The sequence below is a fragment of the Myodes glareolus genome, chromosome 6 (assembly GCF_982192425.1).
Source record: "Myodes glareolus chromosome 6, mMyoGla1.1, whole genome shotgun sequence".
NCBI lineage: Eukaryota > Metazoa > Chordata > Mammalia > Rodentia > Cricetidae > Myodes > Myodes glareolus.
In genome coordinates, this window is record NC_142031.1 from 106542678 (window position 1) to 106562195 (window position 19518).

General features: G+C 47.7%; 1 protein-coding gene across 3 annotated transcripts in view; it reads right to left on the reverse strand.

The window, feature by feature from the left end:
- Wipf3 (WAS/WASL interacting protein family member 3) overlaps positions 1–19518 on the reverse strand; it is an 81868-nt gene that overhangs the window by 10302 nt on the left and 52048 nt on the right. For 2 of the 3 annotated variants that reach the window (XM_087907473.1, XM_087907474.1), the window contains exons 3-7: positions 10625–10757; positions 8630–8773; positions 6658–7398; positions 4157–4279; positions 3098–3199 (exon numbers count right to left, since the gene is read on the reverse strand). In XM_087907473.1, the coding sequence (XP_087763599.1) occupies positions 3098–3199; positions 4157–4279; positions 6658–7398; positions 8630–8773; positions 10625–10757 (1243 nt within the window). The remainder of the gene's footprint in view (positions 1–3097; positions 3200–4156; positions 4280–6657; positions 7399–8629; positions 8774–10624; positions 10758–19518) is intronic. The other variant, XM_087907475.1, reaches the window with a different exon arrangement.

Genomic DNA, 19518 nt, shown 5'->3' on the forward strand with positions numbered 1-19518 from the left:
AGAAGTCAGTTCAGCAAGGGTGTGGTCAATAGCATTATCAAGGGTGCTAAGGATCCTACCCCATTGTCACCCACAAAGGTGGAACTAGATATGAGCAGTGGCCACACGCTTTTCCTACTGAGTCTCACTGACTTGGGGCCTTCAATCCTTTGGGTTTTATGAAACTAACCCCTTGGTGATGTTAAAGTTATGGGGATGTGGTGAGGAATTCTGTAGCTCGGGGAAATAACTGGATGGTTTTTGTCAAGAGTAGCCTCTAAAGTAAGAGTTGGACAACAGCGAGCCATCATACTGCACTCGCTGGAATGGCTAGGAAAACACAGGCAAAATTAAAAACTGAAGACGTGTCGGTGAGGAAGTGGAAAAATTGAAACCACTGTGTACAGCTGGTGAAGATGAAAACTGATGGAACCGCTACGGAACACAGAATGGTAGGTCCTCAAACAATTAAAAATAATTTCCCATATGACCTGACATTCGACTTTGGGATATATATGGAAATCAATTGAAAGCAGAGTCTTAAAGAGACCTCTAAATGCCCATGTGCATAGCAACATTATTCTTAATTGCTAAAATGTGGAAGCAATTCAAATGTCAACTATGGACAAATGGATAAATGAAATGTGATATATATGCATATATATATATATATATATATATATATATATGACTACTGAAGGACATTCTAACATGAGTAAACCTTGGGACATTCTGCTAAGTGAAATAAACCAGCAAAAAAAAAAAATCAAATAGCATATACTTAGGCCTATACCAGACACTTACAATGCTCAAAATCATAGAGAAAATAAGTCTAATAGTGGTTGTCAGGGGCTCGGGTAGGAAGAAGCCTAGAGTTATTATTTAATATGCGTGGAGTTTTGGTTCTCCAAGGTGAGGATTACTCTGAAGTTTGCTTGGGTAGCCGTGTGATCACACATAACAGGCCAAGCTTAAACTTGGTTTAGATAAGGTCTTTCATGTTTTATTTTTCTCCCAATTGAGGGGCTGGGATGTGAGCATGGTCCCATTTGAAACCAGCCACTTTCCTACTGAACTGACTGTGATGGGCATGGGTTCCTGGGGACCTGGGACTAAGATGCCATGTGTGGTGTCTCCACCCCATCCTCCACCACAGAGTGGCTCCCCTGGGTATCTGAGGGATTCACCAATCTAGATCTTTCTAGTGGGTGAGAACCTCAGCAAGTATTTGCTGCTATAACAGTGACTTGTCTTCCGGTTCTAATGACAATAAGCATTTGTGACCTAAGTACTTTTCCTAAAAACTTTAGTTTTTTTCCCCTCTCTTGAATACATGTTAGTAAACTAAAACACCATTGGTGATGTTGCATGTTTGGGGCGGTGACAGTCAGTCCTAACCTGATGACACTGTGTTTTTGTCTGCCCAGAATGAACTACTCTATCCCAGTCATTAGACCTGGATAATAATTTACACAGGTCCCCTGTGATGACTAAAGCCATCTGATCTGGAGTCAGGCATCCCTTAAGGGCCATTGACCTTTAGCTCTTGAATGCCTGGGAGGGCCTAGTGACCTGCGGGTGAGATAAGAATAGGATAATGGGCTGGGAGGCTTTGACAGCTGCCTTTGCTTCAGTGAAACCTGCGGGTCACCACGGGAAAGGAATGCCATGGTCTTTTATTACTATATAGCAGGAAAGTAGAAACGTCTGAGGGAAGTAAAACAATTCCCTTAGCCAGCTGTGGATGCCATGGATAGTTGCAATGCACACCTTTCTGAGGTCGGCCTTTAAAACGCCACCATAATTCCCCCTTCCACGTGACAAGCTATTTGTTCCGAAGGCCGCTGTCCTACTGGCAGTAAGACTAAATTCCTTCATCTAAATCTAAATTGAGTCAGAGTCTTTGGTTTCTCCCAGTAGATCCGAATTCGATAATATGTGCACTCATAAATGTAACGTGTAGCCATCACCACTAGCTAGCTGCAGACTATTTCCATCCCCCTAAAAGGAAGCCCCCATTCCCCATGCCCCACTCGTCGGCCACTACTCTACCCATCTCTGTGGTCTTGCTCATTTTTGACACTTCATATAAGTGGACCGTGGTCTTGGGGTGATTCACTGAGCACAATGTTTTCAAGTGCATCTAGGTTCCATGTCCCTGCACGGCTCCTTTTAAGAGCTGAACTGTATCCCGCTGTGTGGTTATACCTAACTTTGTTATCAGTTCATAAGCGGTTTACATCCGTGTTGTTATTTAAACAGGAGTCTGACCAATGAGAGGAATCGATGGTTCATGCTCTGGCTTGGATCTGGAATGTCTCCAAAAATCCAGATGGGAGGTGGGGGGGAGCCTTTAAGAGGTGGCGCCTAGGAGGTCTTAAGTCACTGGAGGATTTGCCCTTGAGTGGTCAACACCTGAGCCCCACCCTGTCTTTAAGAATCAGAACTCATTGTCTGACACCTGTACCCATCACACATGGTCACTCTGCAGGACAAGGCCACAGCTGCCATTTACTGGCATTTGCCAGTTTGAGTCCTGTGCCACCTAAGCCAGGCACACTGGGCCCTGACATGCCACGGGACACTGATGATTGTGAAACAGACCTGAACTGTCAAGCTCTCCCCTGGTCTGCGCTGTCCTTAGCCTGGAGGCTTTCCTGCCCACATGGAAGCACGGCTTTCTCTCTAGGACTTTGGATCTCTAACTTCTGCCACCAGGTCCGTGCCCTACACGCTTCCTCCCTGGCAAAATTCCAGACCTCCTGTCAGCTAACTGAGGTGTTCTCTAAGCAATCACCAGCACTCTTAGGCATTAAGAAACAATTTCATTCATCTGTCCTGCCTAGTTATCTCTGTCAACTTGACGTGAGCTAGAGTTGTCTGAGAGGAGGGAACCTTGGTTGAGAAAATGCCTCCAGGAGATTGAGACGTAGCGAATTTTCTTCATTAGTGATTGGCGGTGAGTAGCACCAGCCCTGCATCTGCTACTACCCCTCCACTGGTGGTCCTGGGTGCTGTAGCGAAGCACAGCACAGTAACCTTGCTGTGGGGCAGTAAAGTCACCAGGCTGTCTGCGGGTGTGCTGTACTGTGGCGGGTCTTGTCAAAGTGGTACTTACTTCTGGGGACCTTGCTGGGGTATATCTTCTGACATGGTTTGAATTCATCTGGAGGGGGAAAGTCTTCCATGGAGTGGAACGTGAATTTAGACTCGAAGTCATCTGCACATGTGAGAAACACGGGGATTGGCGTTTACTCAGGTTGCTACCGTGACCCAAGTGTGACTGTTTCCAGAGGTGCGCGAGTCAGCGCTGACTGAATCCCCTGCTGGCTGCTTGCCTGCTCAGGGCAAGGGTTTCCACGGCAGGGTTATTTCTCCAGGAGTCCACCTGCTTATGGAGTATTCCCGGCTGGACAAGAGGATGCAGCAGGGGCAAAGTACAGTCATCGCCCCTCACTGTACCCAAGGTCCTCTGCCCGCCTAAGGGAGCCACTGAGGAAACAGAAGAAGGCTCCAGTTGGGAGGAAAAACCTAGCAAAGGACCTGGCTTGGGGTTCCAACAAGAGTACCTGCTGAATTCCCCAAGGAAGGCTTAGAGGAGAAAGAGACGTGTCAGCTTGGCTGTGTCCTCTGTGAGGCCTGGCTTCCCAAGCAAATGGGTTCTGCCCTGAGCTCTGGTGATGAGCGAAGGGCCCTGGCCCCTCTCCCACCTGACAGTAACTGAGCACATGGAAGGGATGTGGAGTTTCTGAGGACCCCAAGTGGCTTCCTTCCAATCTCTTGTTTTAGTTTTCCTCCTGCCTGGCCAGATAACCGCTTGCTCTCTCCCCTCATCCAAGCCACTCTGGGTCTTTTAGGTTTCTGGACCTGCTCTCCATGGAGATGTGTGCATATCTGCATGCACAGGGTGAGCGCTGGATATCCTTTCTCCCTCTAATCTGAGCCACACGGCTAGACAGTGGGTCCTAGACCTAGCCAGAAGACGTAGAGGGCAAGTCCCTAGTTCACAGATCCTGAAGGCTAATCTGTGTTCCTCTAGCCATTCCTCACTGAGAAATATATACTGCAGTGACAGCATAGGGAGATGGTCAAGTGTTCAGCCCCCCCTTGGGTGGGCAGGGGAACCTTTGTCTGTCTTAGGGGTGCAAGAAGCCTGCTCTGCAAGTGGGGTCCTTACCAATCACGTGCTGGCTTCCATTTCGCAGCTGGCCGCCAGGCTGCTGACTTTTGCTGGAAAGTTCTGTGGTAGGCGATCTGGCAGGCGGAGCTGGAGGTGGGTTTAGCTTACCCCCACTGGTTCCTTGAGAGAGAGAGAGAGAGAGAGAGAGAGAGAGAGAGAGAGAGAGAGAGAGAGAGAGAAAGAGAGAGAGAGAGAGAACGTGGCCATTCATAACCAGAAGTGGGACGGAAGATTTTAACTTTATGTGAGAGATTAGGTGGTTAGCCCCTGCAATGTTATGTGGTAAGTAAGAGGGCAACAATTGGAGCCAACCTGGTTGGAACTGAATCACAGTTTGGTTAATTAGCACAAGTCATATACCCTTTCTCAGTTTTCTCATCTATACAATGGAAGTAATACCAGTCCATATATTTGTGCCTTCGTTTCCTCATCCATACAATGGAAATAACACCAGCAAACATTTTCTGGAGTGGTTGAAAGGATTACACGAGTTAAAATGCATGATAGAGTCAGCGTGGCAACCTTAGCTACCACTATACTACCAACAATATGATATAAGCCTCGTGGTCAGATGGCCTAGCCCCAGAAAGGGACCCACTGCAGAGCAACAGGGACTGGAAGGGAGTCCTACAGGCAAGCGTCCAGAGAGGTCAGAGGGAGGACCTTCAGAGGGGAGTTCTAAATCTTGGTTCTCCTTCCAGTCTGGGTAAGATCTTCTTGCCTGCTGGGGCCCAACTCACCCCACCCTCCTTCCTCACACCTTCCCAGGTTGTGGAGGTGAAAGTCTCTCTCCTTCACCGTGCTTTCTGCTGCCTCATGCCGTGTCTCTAACCCACGTTCTGGTGTGTCAGTACCGGTGTCCACTGCTACCCGTTTCCTAGTGAACCTGCCATGTTCTACTGCTCACAATGACTTGTGTTGGTGAACTACAAGGAGCCTCTGCTTTCACACCCCCGCCTTCCATTGGGCTGAAGCAGGAGCACCCTCATTTTGTAGATACCCAAAGACAAAGGTTACACAAGTGCCTAAGGCTTGTCTATGCCAGGGGGCTTCAGGCTAGAAGCAAGTAGCAGAGTACCAGGTGAAGGGCACCCCATCTGCACCATCCAGTCTCTGGCACACCCTCAGGGCTGCCAACCTTTCTCAATCCCTGCCTCCTTCCCCCTTCCAGTCTCCTCCCGACTCCCAACCCTCTCCCCCTCCCAGCCTTGGCCTCCTTCCTCTCCCTTTCTGCTCTCCCCTCCATAGGTACCTGAGGGAAGCACTAGGGTTATACAATCCCCCCACCCCAACAAGACTGCTGAAGGAGGTGGGGGGATAAGGCTCTGTTGTTTTACTGGATAGGAAGCTGCCTATAGGGGACTACAAAGCAAGTTATACACCCCAGCCTAGCCATATGCAGGTCCCCATTGAGCAATCTTATGTGAAAGGCCGTGTTCTTTAGAAAACACTGCTTAACCAGCGTCCCTTACATGGGGGGGATGACTAGAATTTGAATTCAGATTTCTACAGATCCCAAAATGCCTTTAAGAAACCTTCTGCGTATGTGCCTAGATATTTGTATATACTGTGCAGACATGTATGGTGTGCTTGTGCATATGACATATATGTTTACAATATGTGTCTACATGTACATGTATTATGTATATATGTGTGGAACATGTGTATGTACATAGGTGGCATGTGGAGTATGTATGCATATAAACATGTGTGTGTGTGTATGTATGATGGACCTGTGTGTGTGCATATGTGTATGTGGTATAAGTAGTGTGTGTGAGATGGATTTACATGTGTGAGTGGGATGTGTATCAGTGTACTTGTGTGAACAGATGTGTGCTGATGTGTATTCATGTGTTGAATGTTTCTGCATGTTCGTATGCATGCGGGAGCATGTGTCTATCCTGTCTCTGTTGCACACAGCCCTCAGTGTGGATGCGCTCTCCTCTACAACGTGTGTTTCATTCACAATCCTCTACCCTCCGGGAAGGAATTATTTTTACTTTGGCTCAGTACACAGCCTGTTTTCTTGAGGTCCGCTGGAGAAGCTGCCAGAATGCAGACCGTGTACCGGTGGGATGGGCTGTCACTGCAGCTGGAAGCCAGACGGGCATCACTCAGGCAACTGAACCTTAGCCCTAGTTCTGGAAACTGGCTGCACCCAACCCAGGGAGGATGTCCAGAGTCAGGCTGACTGACGGAGAAACCCTGCTTGTTAGACCTAGACCAGTGTTAAGTACCCTACATACTGTTAGAGAGAAAAAAACGTCTGCCTGCCACTCTATGTTACAGAGAAGAAAGCACAGAGAGGTTAAGTGGTTGCTTCATGACATACAGCTAACACACACACAAACACCAATTAAGGCCAGAATCTCTCTGGTACCTTCTGCAGAGTCTGAGACTGGGCTCCTAGCCTCCCTCACCAGTGGCTTGCATCGGTCCCACAGAGGGGTCAGGTTTGGGGGAGCCCTGCCAAGAAATTCACGCTGAAGACTGCTTACCTGGGCCTCGTCGCTTCTTCTGCAGGATGGCCTGAGGGCCAGGAGCACCCGGAGGAGTGGGCAAGGCCTTCTGCGCCTGGAAGCTTGGGGATTTAGGGGGCAGTGGGGGAGGTGTCTCGTTGCCGCTGTTGTTGGAGCCTGGCAAAGGGGGCGCGGGCACAGGAGCCCTGGGGGAGCAAGAGGCATAGATTGGGAGCGGTGGAGGTGGTGGTGGTGGAGGAGGGGCTGGAGGCTCCCGGACCTCCTGTGCAGGGCTGTTGGGCTCTGTGTTCAGCCCTGGGTACCCACAGGGTGGGAGGAGAGGGAGTGGGGGCGGGATGGGCGGCAGGTGCAGTGGGGCTAATTGGGGCCTCACTGCTTTGTCACTGAGCACTGCAGCTGGGGGCAGCGGGGGCGGGGGTGGGATCAGGGGCGGAGGGGGAGGAGGTGCGCAGGGTACAGGGGGTGGCGCCACAGAGGGATTCCCCTTGGTTAGAGGGACAGGTGGGGACACCAACGGGGCTTTGATGGCAGAGGCCGAAGCCGGGGGTAAGGGTGGAGGTGGAGGTGGGGGCGGCGGTGGAGTGGGAGGTGGTGGAGCAGGCACACTGGGGCGAGGAGGGATCGGCCTGGCAGAGCTGTGCCCCTCTGAGGCATTGCCCAGCCTGGGAGATGCAGGGGCAGGAAGGGGGCCACTGATCGTTTTGATGGGGAGCCGGGGAGAAGGCGCTCGGGAGCCAGGGCCCTGCCCTGTCTTGCCACCTGGAGGTGAAACACATTCTAGGTTAGACCAGCAATATGGGAAGGAAAAAGTCCAGGCGTGGACAGCATGCAGGACTCACAAACCCGATGTCCCTGCAGTTGTGTAGCAAACTATGTTGGTCCATTGTGAGGCTGTACACATTACAGCCAGCCACAAGGTGCCTCTCAGCAGGAGCTGTCCTCCTTCAAGGCAATAATAAGCAAAGCACCCTTTCTACCCCCCTCAAAGCAACAATCTATTTGCCCAATTTTTAACTTTAATTTTTGACTTTAAAGTAGTGAATGCCCACTGAAGCATAAATTATTGCTGTAGGCCCCCTAATGGCCTCAGTGATTGAACCAGACCCGCCTGTGCCATTTTAGAAGATTGCACAAGTGTTATGTCAAGAGGTGAGGTGAAGTCCCCTTCCTGTCCCTGCTGAACTTGTCCCTTGCTGTGATCTAGAGAAAGGAGCAGGAAGTAACACTTGGTAGACTTCTAAATTAGCTCCTCACAAGCCCAGGACAGTCTCAAAAGATCACATGCTAGGCAGTGGTGGCACAACCTTTAATCCCAGCACTCAGGAGGCAGAGGCAGGCGAACCTCTGTGAGTTCAAGGCCAGCCTGGTTTACAAGAGCTAGTTCCCAGACAGGCTCCAAAGCTACAGAGAAACCCTGCCTAGAAAGAGAAAGAGAAAGAGAGAGAGAGAGAGAGAGAGAGAGAGAGAAAGAGAGAGAGAGAGATCATGAGATCATTTTCATCTTGCTTCTTTCTTGAGATCCAATATGGTGACAGGCCCTAGACAGACTTCTGCAGATTTGCAAAGAGCCTTGCTAAGACTATCATATATTCCTAATAGACAGAACTGTGGACTAAGTAAGCAGTTGTTTAAAGTGCCTACATTTTTACAGCTGGGTAACCAACAGTGTCTAATTGATACGGTGATGGAGAGTGGAGAGTCAATTCAACACGAAGCCCGTGGGTCCACAGCTCTGGCATGACAATTGTGAAGGGCACTCTGTCTACCATGACACCTTTGCTCAACAAGTCATTCTTCAATTAGGGTGATAAAATTTAAACAGGTGAGATTCTAGACGATTCTCAGAGAACAAGTCCGTGCTTGAGAACTTCCAGAGTTAAAGTGCTCAAATACGCAGATTCATACTATACAACTACTTATGAGCCACGTGTTCTGTCTGTTGAGAGCATAAAGGAAGACCACCAGGTCACCAGGTTGGGCCCTTCCTTACCTGCCACATCCCTCTGGCCTGCTGGTCTCAACACAGGAAAGCCACCAGCAAAGAGATCTCCCAGGGCGGGGGGTGTGTTTCCTCCTCGCGCATTGCTGCTAGCGCTTCCTCCACTTCCTCCGTCTCTGGTGGTTCCCTTAGAGCCTGCAGTGAAGAGGCAGGAAGATGAGCCGGAACAGCTGAGTGGGCCGTTCCCACCCCAGGCCAGTGCCACCCTTTTCTCTCCGCATGTCCCCCATACCTGTCAGCTACACTCTCCAGTCCTACCGCAGTGCTGACACATGTGGCTCAAATGGAAAATTCAATCTGGCAGCGAAAGGTCTAGGCTCCCTTCACCCAGCAAAAGCACAGGCTTAATTTACTTGGACATTTTAACTTGTTAGCCAAAGGATTGACCAGAGCCTCAAACAGGAAGTAAAGGTCTGCAGGGCTTTCTGCCTTGGGACTTCCCTTTGTGGCTGCTTAGCTTTCAGGTCCTAAGTAGCTCATGCTTTCCTGCACAGTTTTTCTTTTGTTTACGGATCAGAATGTCCTATGTGGATATTACTAAGCCCTGCCTTCCAGATATGGTGGTTACCAAGCACAGAAACTCAGAAGATACCCAACTTAGACAAGGATTCCTGCTTTGAACGAGATGTCTCCCACAGTCTCAGGTATCTGAACACTTGGCCCCTGAGTGATGGCCCTGTTTGGAAAGATTTAGGAGGAGTGGCCTTGTTGGAGGAAGTATGTCACTGGAGGTGGGATTTGAGAGTTTAAAGATTCCAGCCATTTCCAGTTTTCTCTCTGCTTCCTCTTTGTGGTTCGAGATCTAAGTGCTCCGAGGAATTCCGGCTCCATCTGCCATGCCTCTGCTCTGCCATCATAGAGTCTCATCCCTCTGGAACCATAAACCCAAATGAACCTTTCCTTCTATAACTTGTCTTGGTCATGGTGTTTTATCAGGACAATGAAAAAGTAATGAAGACGAAAGCTAAGGTCAACACACAGCAATCAGGGCGTGGTGCCCGCTGGTGGATGAGGGGCCAGATTGCTCTGAAGATTATGTGCAGCACTAATCTGGTATGATTAGGCAGTGGGCGGGACAATATCGGTCTGCTAATCGAGCCTTGCCAATTAGACAATGAGTCTAATCAGAAAGAGATCTTTACTGTAATCAGTGTTGAAAATGTTCCTTTTAAAATGTGCCTGTCTTTGGAACTAGAGAGGTGGCCCAGCTGTGAGAGCACACACTGCTCTGTCTGAAGACCTGAATTCCATTCCCAGGGCCCACACTGAGCGGCTCACAACCTGATGCCACTCCAGCCCCAGAGGATCTGGTGCCCCTGACCTCTGCAGGCGCTCACACGTACATATATCCACAGGCAGGTGCGCATGCACACATACCCCCACATGCCTACACATAATTAAAAGGAATAAAAATCATTCTTTAAAATTGTGTGTCGTTATGCACGAACACATGTAGGGACGGATCATTGAGGTACAATAATTGTTACAGGGCTATTTTTGAGAATTGCCATCATTCAGAAATATATGACGTCACAATAATACCTAACATTACCAATAGTTCTGGTTATAAAATGTTAACTTTTTGCAGTCTTGACAAAAAAAAGAGGGATGGATCATTGTGAATGTTATCTGATGACACCCAATGGGACATTTGAAAATGGTGAAATTTATTATGTGTATTTTATCGATTTAAAAATGCTACTTATCACGAAGGGGTTTTGGTTTTGCTCTTTTTAGCTTTTTCTTTTTTTTTTTTCTTTTTCTGTTGTTTTGCTATTGAAAAAATACCCCAGCCTCTACTAACTGTGGACTTTTGGAAAGGAAGGTCTGACTCTTTTGCCCATGGTGTGGCTTGTCCCTTAAGTGTGTCTGAGGTGGTTTGAGAGTACGTGTGTTGCAAATGCAGACCAGCCAGTGCTGGGTCTGTCTGTGCTCGCTCCACCCCACTATGGGCTCCCAGCAGGCTCTGTTGAGCTGCCCACTTACTCTCGATTTGCGGGGCACTGCGGTCATTGATCTGGGTGACTTTTCGTAGGCGCGTTCCTTGCTGGATGTCAGCCAACAACGCACTCCGACCTTTCAGGTCTGTTTTCCTTAAGCTGGGTGCGTCTTTACTAACCTGTAAGGGAATTGAGATTTGACGGTCATCAGACACAGCACTTGCAGAGAAACAAAATGCCCAAATCAGCTGCACATGTCTCCTACAGGCGTTCTGCCACTTCTGCCTCATTCCCAAAGCCAAGCACACCCATACCATTATGTACAGTCTTATGTCATGCCCACACCCCTCTCCCTGGGACATTAAATAGACTCTCTTTTAGATGGTTTATACCAGTGCCATCTAGAGTATAAGGTTCTGGTGGTCTCAAGGAGCTCCAAATCAGATCCCCTTCACACACCTGGGCTTCCAGGTTTGCATCCCCGACCTGCTCACAGATTCTAAGTGGGCCGCTGTGTTTTGTTTGTTTTTTGCTGAAGCAGATTCAGGCTCTGGGAGCTGATTCTGAAGGAGGTATGATCTTGTAGCCCAGGGGAGAACTAGGACCCTCAAGAGAATGGGTCCCCCAAGGGTCAGAGAGTTAGGAAGATAAGGACTCAGGGCTCACGGTATATTTTTGGGACTATAAACTCCATTTGCTGGGTGGGTGAATGATTGATTGAGTATGTGAATGACTAAATTGGATCCAGTAGTTGTAAGACACTGTTTCTAAGTAATGTGTCTGAGCTGACGGAGAGAGATTAGATCCCCGGAGAGAACCCTGGGTTGCGCAGTGCCAGAGAAGAAAGCAACAGCCCCTGGGTTCCGGGCTGACCACACGGAGTCCACGTTCCCACCAGTGACTCTGGCTTGGGTCAGACACAACAGGCTTTGAAAGATACAAACTCCGAAGTCTGGTTCTTGTTGCCTGGAAACACCCTTTGTGAACCCTTCAGAGATACTCATGGATGATGGTCAGTAACACAGCAGTGGGCCAGGGGCCCCAATTCTAAATCTTTCACTAAATCTAGTCACAGCACAAATACATTTGGGACACTTGTGCAACAAGATTATTTCTTAGACCACATGGTTTTGAAATGTTCTGTATAAGCCATTAAAATCAAAGTCATTTAGAACCGAATGCATAAAAGCATCAGGACCCTAGGCAAGAGGGATAAGACGGTTCATGTAAATTTGATATTACAATCGCAGTTATTCATTATGGCTGGAGATAGGAGGCAAGGAGTGTTCTACAATTCTCTAAATACAAGGAAAACAACAGCAATGGCGGTCCTACTCAGCGTTGGTCTTGGGAAAGAGCGAGATTTGCAATCTCTGGTTTGAGAAGCACCCATGCTGGCGAGCACTCCCTATCCCTTATCACTCCTCGGAGAAGGGTCACCTCGCACACTTCAGACTTTTATATAATTTGTATGTATGGGTGTTTTGACTGCACATATGTTAGTGTACCACATGCTTGCCAGGTGCCCTCAGAGGTTAGAAGAGGGGGCTATATTTCTTGGAAGTGGAGAACAAAGGGTTGTGATCAATTATGTGGGTGCTGGCAATCAAACCAAGGTCCTCCAGAAGACTAGCCAGTGTTCTTAACCCCTAAACCATCTCCCTCTGGCCCCTCGGTTTCTTTTATTGCCTGAAGACATCCCTGCTCTCGGATTTTGTCCTTTACAGATGTTTCAGGTGAGGGTCACGAGGAGTGATGCTCTGAAATCATGGTTATAATTTTACTACTTATTTAGCATGTGCCTCGGTATGTGCCTGGTGATTTTGGCATGGCAGATTGACAAATGAACAGAGTCTCCAGCACACTGGTAAACATTCCTTCTCTCTTGACTCTTTCCTGCTCCTGGGTGCCCTGGTAATTTCCCACTAGAGGGCTCTCCTGCTCCTGCCATTCATAAGGCACCTGTCCACCTGCTCTCTGTGAGCCAGGCCAGGGAAGAACTGCTGGCTTCTGCTAAAATAAAGCCATATATCTTTAGACTTAGTGGGTTTTAGACAAAAAGACACATTCATTCACATGTTGAAGATCACATTACACAGACAGTCATTTCTACTCACGCTACGATATTTGTCAACCTTCCAACTATAGTGGGTTTTTTTTTTTTAAATCTACAACCCTCAGAATCTTTGCTACCATGGTTACAGGATAATGAAGCAGGAGGAAAGATTCCTAAATATCCACTGGGTGTTTTACTCTGGGCCAATCCTTGCTATTGATAACTTTACTAAAGTCATAGCATGGGAGAGGATGCAACCCTGGACACTTTCCCCATGGGAAACAAGCTCCCAAATTGTCTGAAACCCCCACACTGCCATCATCGCAAAAGTCACCCTTACTCCTGCCTGTTAGCAATGTGACTGGGAGCAAAAATCTGTCCGAGTCCACACAGAGCCTTGGTCCACTCGCTTTGCTACTGTAAGCTTCAAAGGAAATAATAGTCCAGGAACCTAACAAGATCTGAAATCACAGAAAAGGTAGACACGTGAGCCTGTCTCTTTGGATAAAGAGGCTGAAAGCCCAAGGCAAGCCAATAAGAAGATTAGAAATACCAAAATCAAATGACCAGCAACATAGAGCCAGGGGGAGGAGCAAGACTGGAGAGCTGGTTGCTCTGATTTAGATAAATTAGAAAAGCCTTCTGTGTCCCTTTGCTGTCCCAAGAAATGACCCAGCAGTGCTTCAGTTGTTATTTGGGGAAGGGGAGTGACAGTCTAGATTAAAATGTTAAAGCACGTGTCCTCCGCTGCACTTTCTTGCTTCCCTGCGCCATTCTGGCCTCTGTGTAACACTGGCTTGTGTGAAAAGCGGTTGGCACAAACATGGCTGGTTCTCTCACCTCTCTGTCTTATTTTATTTTATGTGTATGCCTGCAAGTCTGTGCACCAAGAATGCGCCTAGTACCCGAGGAAGTCAGAAGAGGGTGTCAGATCCTCTGGAACTGGAGTTTCAGAAGACTGTGAATGGTTACGTAGGTGCTGGGAACTGAACCCAGATTGTCTGGAAGAGTAGCCAGTACTCTTAACCACTGAGCCATCCATCTCTTCAGATTACCTAAAAACCAATCATTTTATTTTTTCCAAGCTACCATATAAAGTTATAGGTTTAATTATGGGATGTTTGTACATGTTTTGTTCTTATTCAGCCCCTCTCCTGTTTCTCTTCCCTGCCCTCCTGGTTTTCTCTTGCTGGATCCCCCATACCCATAGCCTTCTTTCTGCTTTCAGACCACAAGTATTTCATTAACGTCTTCCTTTTACCCTCTTCCCCCTCCCTCCAAGTCTCTACCTTCTTCTGATGAAGTCTTCTGTAATTTTATGACCCATCCTCACATACACAGGCAAATTTAAATCTAGGTTCTGCATTTGAAATAAAGCACGCAGATGCGGTGTTTGTGTTTCTGAGTCTGTCCCCACCCCCTGCCCCTTAACCCAAGGATTCCAATTTCATTCACTTTCCTGCAGATGTCAGACTTCAGACTTGTCTCTTATGGCGCATGGGACAGCACGTTACCCCAGCCCTTGGCTACACCAGCATCTGCAGCATCCACAGACTTGCGGGCAGACAGGTCTCAGCAGCCTCAGTTCATTGCCACGGCTGGATGGCTAGGACAGCTAGAATAGCACTGCCTCGTACCCGCTGCCAGACTTTTTGTGTAGAAGAACACAGGGAACTTTGCATCCAGGAGAGAGACTGAAATATCCTTAAGGGGGAAACAAACCACTCTCCCGCACCAGGTCTGACACAGCGTTCCCTGCACTCCAAATGGTACATAAGTCACGCTGTTCAAGAACGAGGCGTTTTGCCATCACACAGTTCCATGTTTCATTTTTAGAATTCCAAATTGCATTTCAAATTCATGAGCAGAATCAATGGACCTGCCTAAGCTGCACGTACACCTGCTATCCACACCAAGAACACACGAGCACAGTGTACTTGCATGCTTCTCACTTGGAGATACAGGATGAGCCTCCCGTTGACGCTGCAGGATACAGGTGAGACCTGGCCTGTTTCTTACTCAGTAAAAGGTTTTCTCATGCAGTGGTACAACTCTCTGCTGACGAGACGGCGCTTCTTTCCCTGCCCCGTTCCAGGTTGCCACTCCTTCACAGGTTCCTGCTTCGTCCCCTGCGGCTGTGTCATAAAGCAAGCTCTCACGCTCGCTGCCGTGCCCTCCTCCACAGAGCAGCCGGAGTGGCCTTTACCAGGGGCATGCAGTTGACCATGCCACACTCCTCCATACAATTCTTTTCTGTCTCCCCACTGCTCTTGGGAATCCAGCTCAAACCCACTGCAGCCCAAGACCCTTAGGGACCAGCCCAAATGTTCCAGTTCATCAAGGAGCTCGCCTCCAGACCCTGACTTGAACTGTCTCTTTGATCTTTTCTCTTGTCTTTTCGACTTGTCTCTTGGCACTCTTCCACGGAGCCCCAGGATCCCGGGAGGCAGAAGCAGAGCTCTGTGCTCCTACCCTCAGCAGGGCACCTGCCACCCAGATCACGTCACCTCACACATGACCTGCAGCGGCTTCCCATCTCACGCAGAGTAAAACATTCATGTCCCTGCCTGGGCTCCCATGTTTACCCATAAGCAGCAGCAGCACCATTCCCGGATGAGGTAAAAAAAAAAAACACATTAGTTTACACATTACATTAGTAGCTGAGAGATTTTCTATTTACCCTCAAGTCCTGTGAACTATTTATAAGTCCATTCATCAGTGAAAATAGCCATATATTTTTGTCTGAAATCCAATCTCTTTACATGTCTCATGTCCTTCCGAACCTGTGGCTCTGGAATATTCGGACTGCTGGCCTTATCTGCACATGCCTTGGATTTTCCTCTCTCCGCAGTTAGTTACTGTTACCCTTCCTATCCCCAACATGCATCTTCCTACTTTTCAAATGCTTTCCTACTGAAGGGACTTAGAATTCATTTTGGAATTGAAATTCTCTAAAGTTCTCATTATTAAGTTCAGAAACTATATTCTTCCTTTCCTGCGACCAGAGAATACAGGGTTTTGTTTGTTTGTTTGTTTGTTTCTTTTTGTCTGTTTAGTTGTAGGCATTTTTCTAACTATCCCCATATAACCCAGAGCCTTGAGTCTTGACTCCACAGACCTGGCCGGTCCGTTTTCAGAAAGCAGGCAGGTGTGGGAGAAAACTGATGGCCTTTGAGGTTCTCTCAAAACCCTGACTCCCCAGTGTCTTCTCACTTATGCCCTGTGTTGGTTTGACTAAGAATGGCCCCTGAAGGCTCCTATATCTGAATGGTTAGTCACCAGGGAGTGACACTCTTTGAAAGGATTAGAAGGATTAAGAGGTGTGGCCTTGACGGAGGAAGTGTGCCAGTTGGGGCTGGGTTTTGAGGTTTCAAAAGCCCATGCCAGGCCCTGGCTCTCTCTGCATCTCTGCCTACAGATCAGGATGTGGCTCTCAGCTACTTCTCCAATGCCTGCATGCCACCATGCTCCCCACCATGATGACAATGGGTGAAACCTCTGCAACTATAAGCTAGCCCCAATTAAATGTTTTCTTTCATAAGAGTTGTCTTTGGTCATGGTGTATCTTCACAGTAATAGCACAGTGACTAAGACATATTTCTAGAATGTTCTGCCCCTAGAAGTGAAAATTCATTTTGAAATCACTCTCTTTTTCAATGATGTCAATATTCCTGGGATTTAAGAATAAAATTTAAGTTAAGGGAAAATTTGATTTAAAAACTTATATTGGATCAGAATGAAAAATTTAATGAGAATTAAGAGAACTAAATTTCCCTAGGCTAAGAGTTGAAAGCAAGGCAGGAGTAGCTAATAAACAATCCACACTTTGAACATCATCTCTAAAGTGGGCAAGGTTTCTTGTTTTTCTTTTAGACAAAAAGTATGTCAGAGCAAAACCAGTTCTCACCTCAAAGAGAATAGGAATTTATTCTGGAGCCAAATATAGTGGCCATAGCTCTAGAACACAGGCCAGGTCACCCCAAATGTCACATCCCAATATGGCAACAGTTCCAAGATGTTCTTATAACAGCAGAACAAAGAAAACCTTAAGTCAGGCCTCTTTCAAAGATATGGATTGGGGACATCAGTGGGTTACGGCTGAGCGGGGAGTCTCAGCTGCAGGCTTCTGTTATTGTCTGACGGCAGTCTATGCCTTTGAGTGGGTGGAAATTAGGGATATGCTTGTCCATCCCCCAAAGACTCTTGCCTGATTGCCACAAGGATGCTACGTCAAACAGAAAGGTGTAGAACAAATGGCCTTAAGGGGACTAGTGGTGGCCGGAGATAATTCGGTTTCCAAGCTGTACCACTCACTGCAGCTCTGCACAATGACAGGCATCTCTCACACACCCCTCCCTGCAATCAGCCTGGCAGAATGCATAGGTGTGGCTTTATTCTCTTGGGAACGTCATGTCACACATACTGCCAATGAGAAGCACCGCTCTCTCCCAGCTGATTTGCAAACCCTCTGGTCCTCAAGCCCTCACCATTCCAGCATCTCTCCTCCTGGCAGGGGTGTTTCCCACTCATCCTAACTGAAACTCAAGGCTCTCCGCATCCTTTCTCTTTCATGTGAAACATCCAAGCTTCTACAGAGACCTGGTTCCCTCTCTTTGTTCATGTGATCCAGGCATCATCGCAAGGGCTCTGTGTGTCTCATTTCAGGGGCCTTCGAGGAACTTGTCATGGTAACATAGTGTGTGACCGTGGGTACAAAGTCCAGTTTATGGACAAGACCCGGACACGAAATGGGTTTTGTTTCCTAGAAGTATAGAACTGAGAGATAAGCCAAGAAAGCCTGGTTCTCTTAATGCTAAGCTGCTCAGTCCTTTCATAATGACATACCCAAGAAACGCAAGGCAGATCTAAGGCTGGGACAATTACCCTCTGGCCTGGGACCAGGAGATGTTGCTTCACAAGCAATGTGAGAACAGGAGCGGGAATAAGTCAGCAGGTATGAGGCATCAGAAGGAAAAGGGAAGGACCAGGAAGGGTGGGGAAAGCTTCAGAGACCCTTGGGCCATAGGAACTAAGTGCTAGGGCTCGGCCAGTGCCAAAAATGACAGTCGATGCTGATTACTGGCTCCCAGAACTGCCTAATGAGTGTGTCAGATGCCTCAGGCAGGAGGGGTGTGAGCACTGGATGGAAAGTGCAGAGAGTAACCCTATGCTTTGCCACTGGCCGCTGGCTGATACTCTGTGCTGAAAGTTACCTGCACCCGACACTCCCTTGTCAGGTAACCCACAGTTCTCAAGTGCCAGCCTTGCAGGTCTGCCTCTTTCCAGTTCTCCTCTCATGCCTCCTTGCTGGTTGCAGGCTAGCTGCAGTGTTTATATGGCTTCTAGCCTGGAAATGGTAGGGTTTATGAATATTGCTTATAGGGAAAGAGTCAGAAGGGGGGAAAATAACCAAGGGGGTGGGATGATAAAATTCCCAAGAAGTTCAAGAAGTATCATGATACTGTAGAGAGATTTAGCCCCCAACTAACCCCAATCACATTTTCTTTGCATGTCCACCCAAAAGAAGATACTAGGGCTGGGCACGGACTGGATCCTTGGGGAACAATGACTCCCAGATTTGCCCAAAGAGAGACCATATGCTTCTCCTCCATCCCAGAACCTTCCCCAGACCCCTTTGGAGATCATAAGGCCTCTGCTCCTTAACTTGGCTGACACCATTGTTCGGCTCTTGCTCAGGTTCCGGGGCCCTGCCAATGAAGCATAGAGGCCATCCTTCCTGACTTAGCACCCCAAACATCCTCTCTTGGTTTGAATTAACCATCGACCTTCCTTCTTCCTATAACCTTCTCCTACATTCGTGTCCTTTTGTTTTGTTTTGTAACCCACTGGGTTACAGTCCCACCATCTCAAGTGGGATCCAGATCTACTGTGTATTAGTGGTATAACCTTGGCAACTTATCTAATGCCTTCAAGTCTCCATTTTCTTACCTGCAAACAGGGAAGAGAATAATAACAACAACCACATGTACTGTGGTGAGGATTTAACGAAGTAATCCGTGCAATGATTTTGCGCATGGCACTTAGTAATTATTCCATAGATGTTGGCTATTAATATCAGCACCTTCTAATAGCTTCCAACAGACTCCCACCTTTTCCTGTTGTAATTCCCAATCCAAAAAAGAAGGTCCCGGAGGACAGCTGCGCTAGATTCCGGAACAGCTCATTCAATCCTGAGGGGAATGGGGTCCGTCCTGAGCAAGGGAGCATGGGAAAGACTGGATGACTGCCCAGCGCCAAAGAAAGAGTATGTCTGCCCTCTTCTCTGCCTCTGAAAATAAAACAAAAAATAGAGAAGACCCTCACACCCCAGGAAAAGGCAGAAACTGTCTTCTGAGATAGGCACTAACTCTGAGTCACTTGACAGAGAAAGGAAGGAGGTACAGGATGAATAGGTGAAGCAGATGCTGGCTTCAAAGTGGGACAGGTACAATCACACAAGCCCCAGTGGCTTCATAAGAATCCTGTTCATACCTCATAATCCTGAAAAGAATGGTTTTCATGGATTTTCAAACTCTCAGAGACCGATGTAGAGTCAAAGCAGGAAACTCTCAAATATGACCATGCAACAGCAGGCATATATTTTTAAATCCTTAACACTAAAGAAGTTGACAGAGGCCTGCATGTGTGTGTGTGTTTGTATATGTTGCCAGTCAGTCAGACCCATCATATTAACAGTGTAAAGATGAAGAAAAATATCATACAATCACATCAATTGATTATGAAAAGGTATCGAAACTCAACAAAATTCAACATCCTTTCATGATAAGAGCTCTCTGCAAACAGAACAGAAGGGGGAGTTCATTCCCATGAGTTAACAACAGTGGTGAGGTAGCTTTCTGCTGCTAGGCACAAAGCAAGACTCT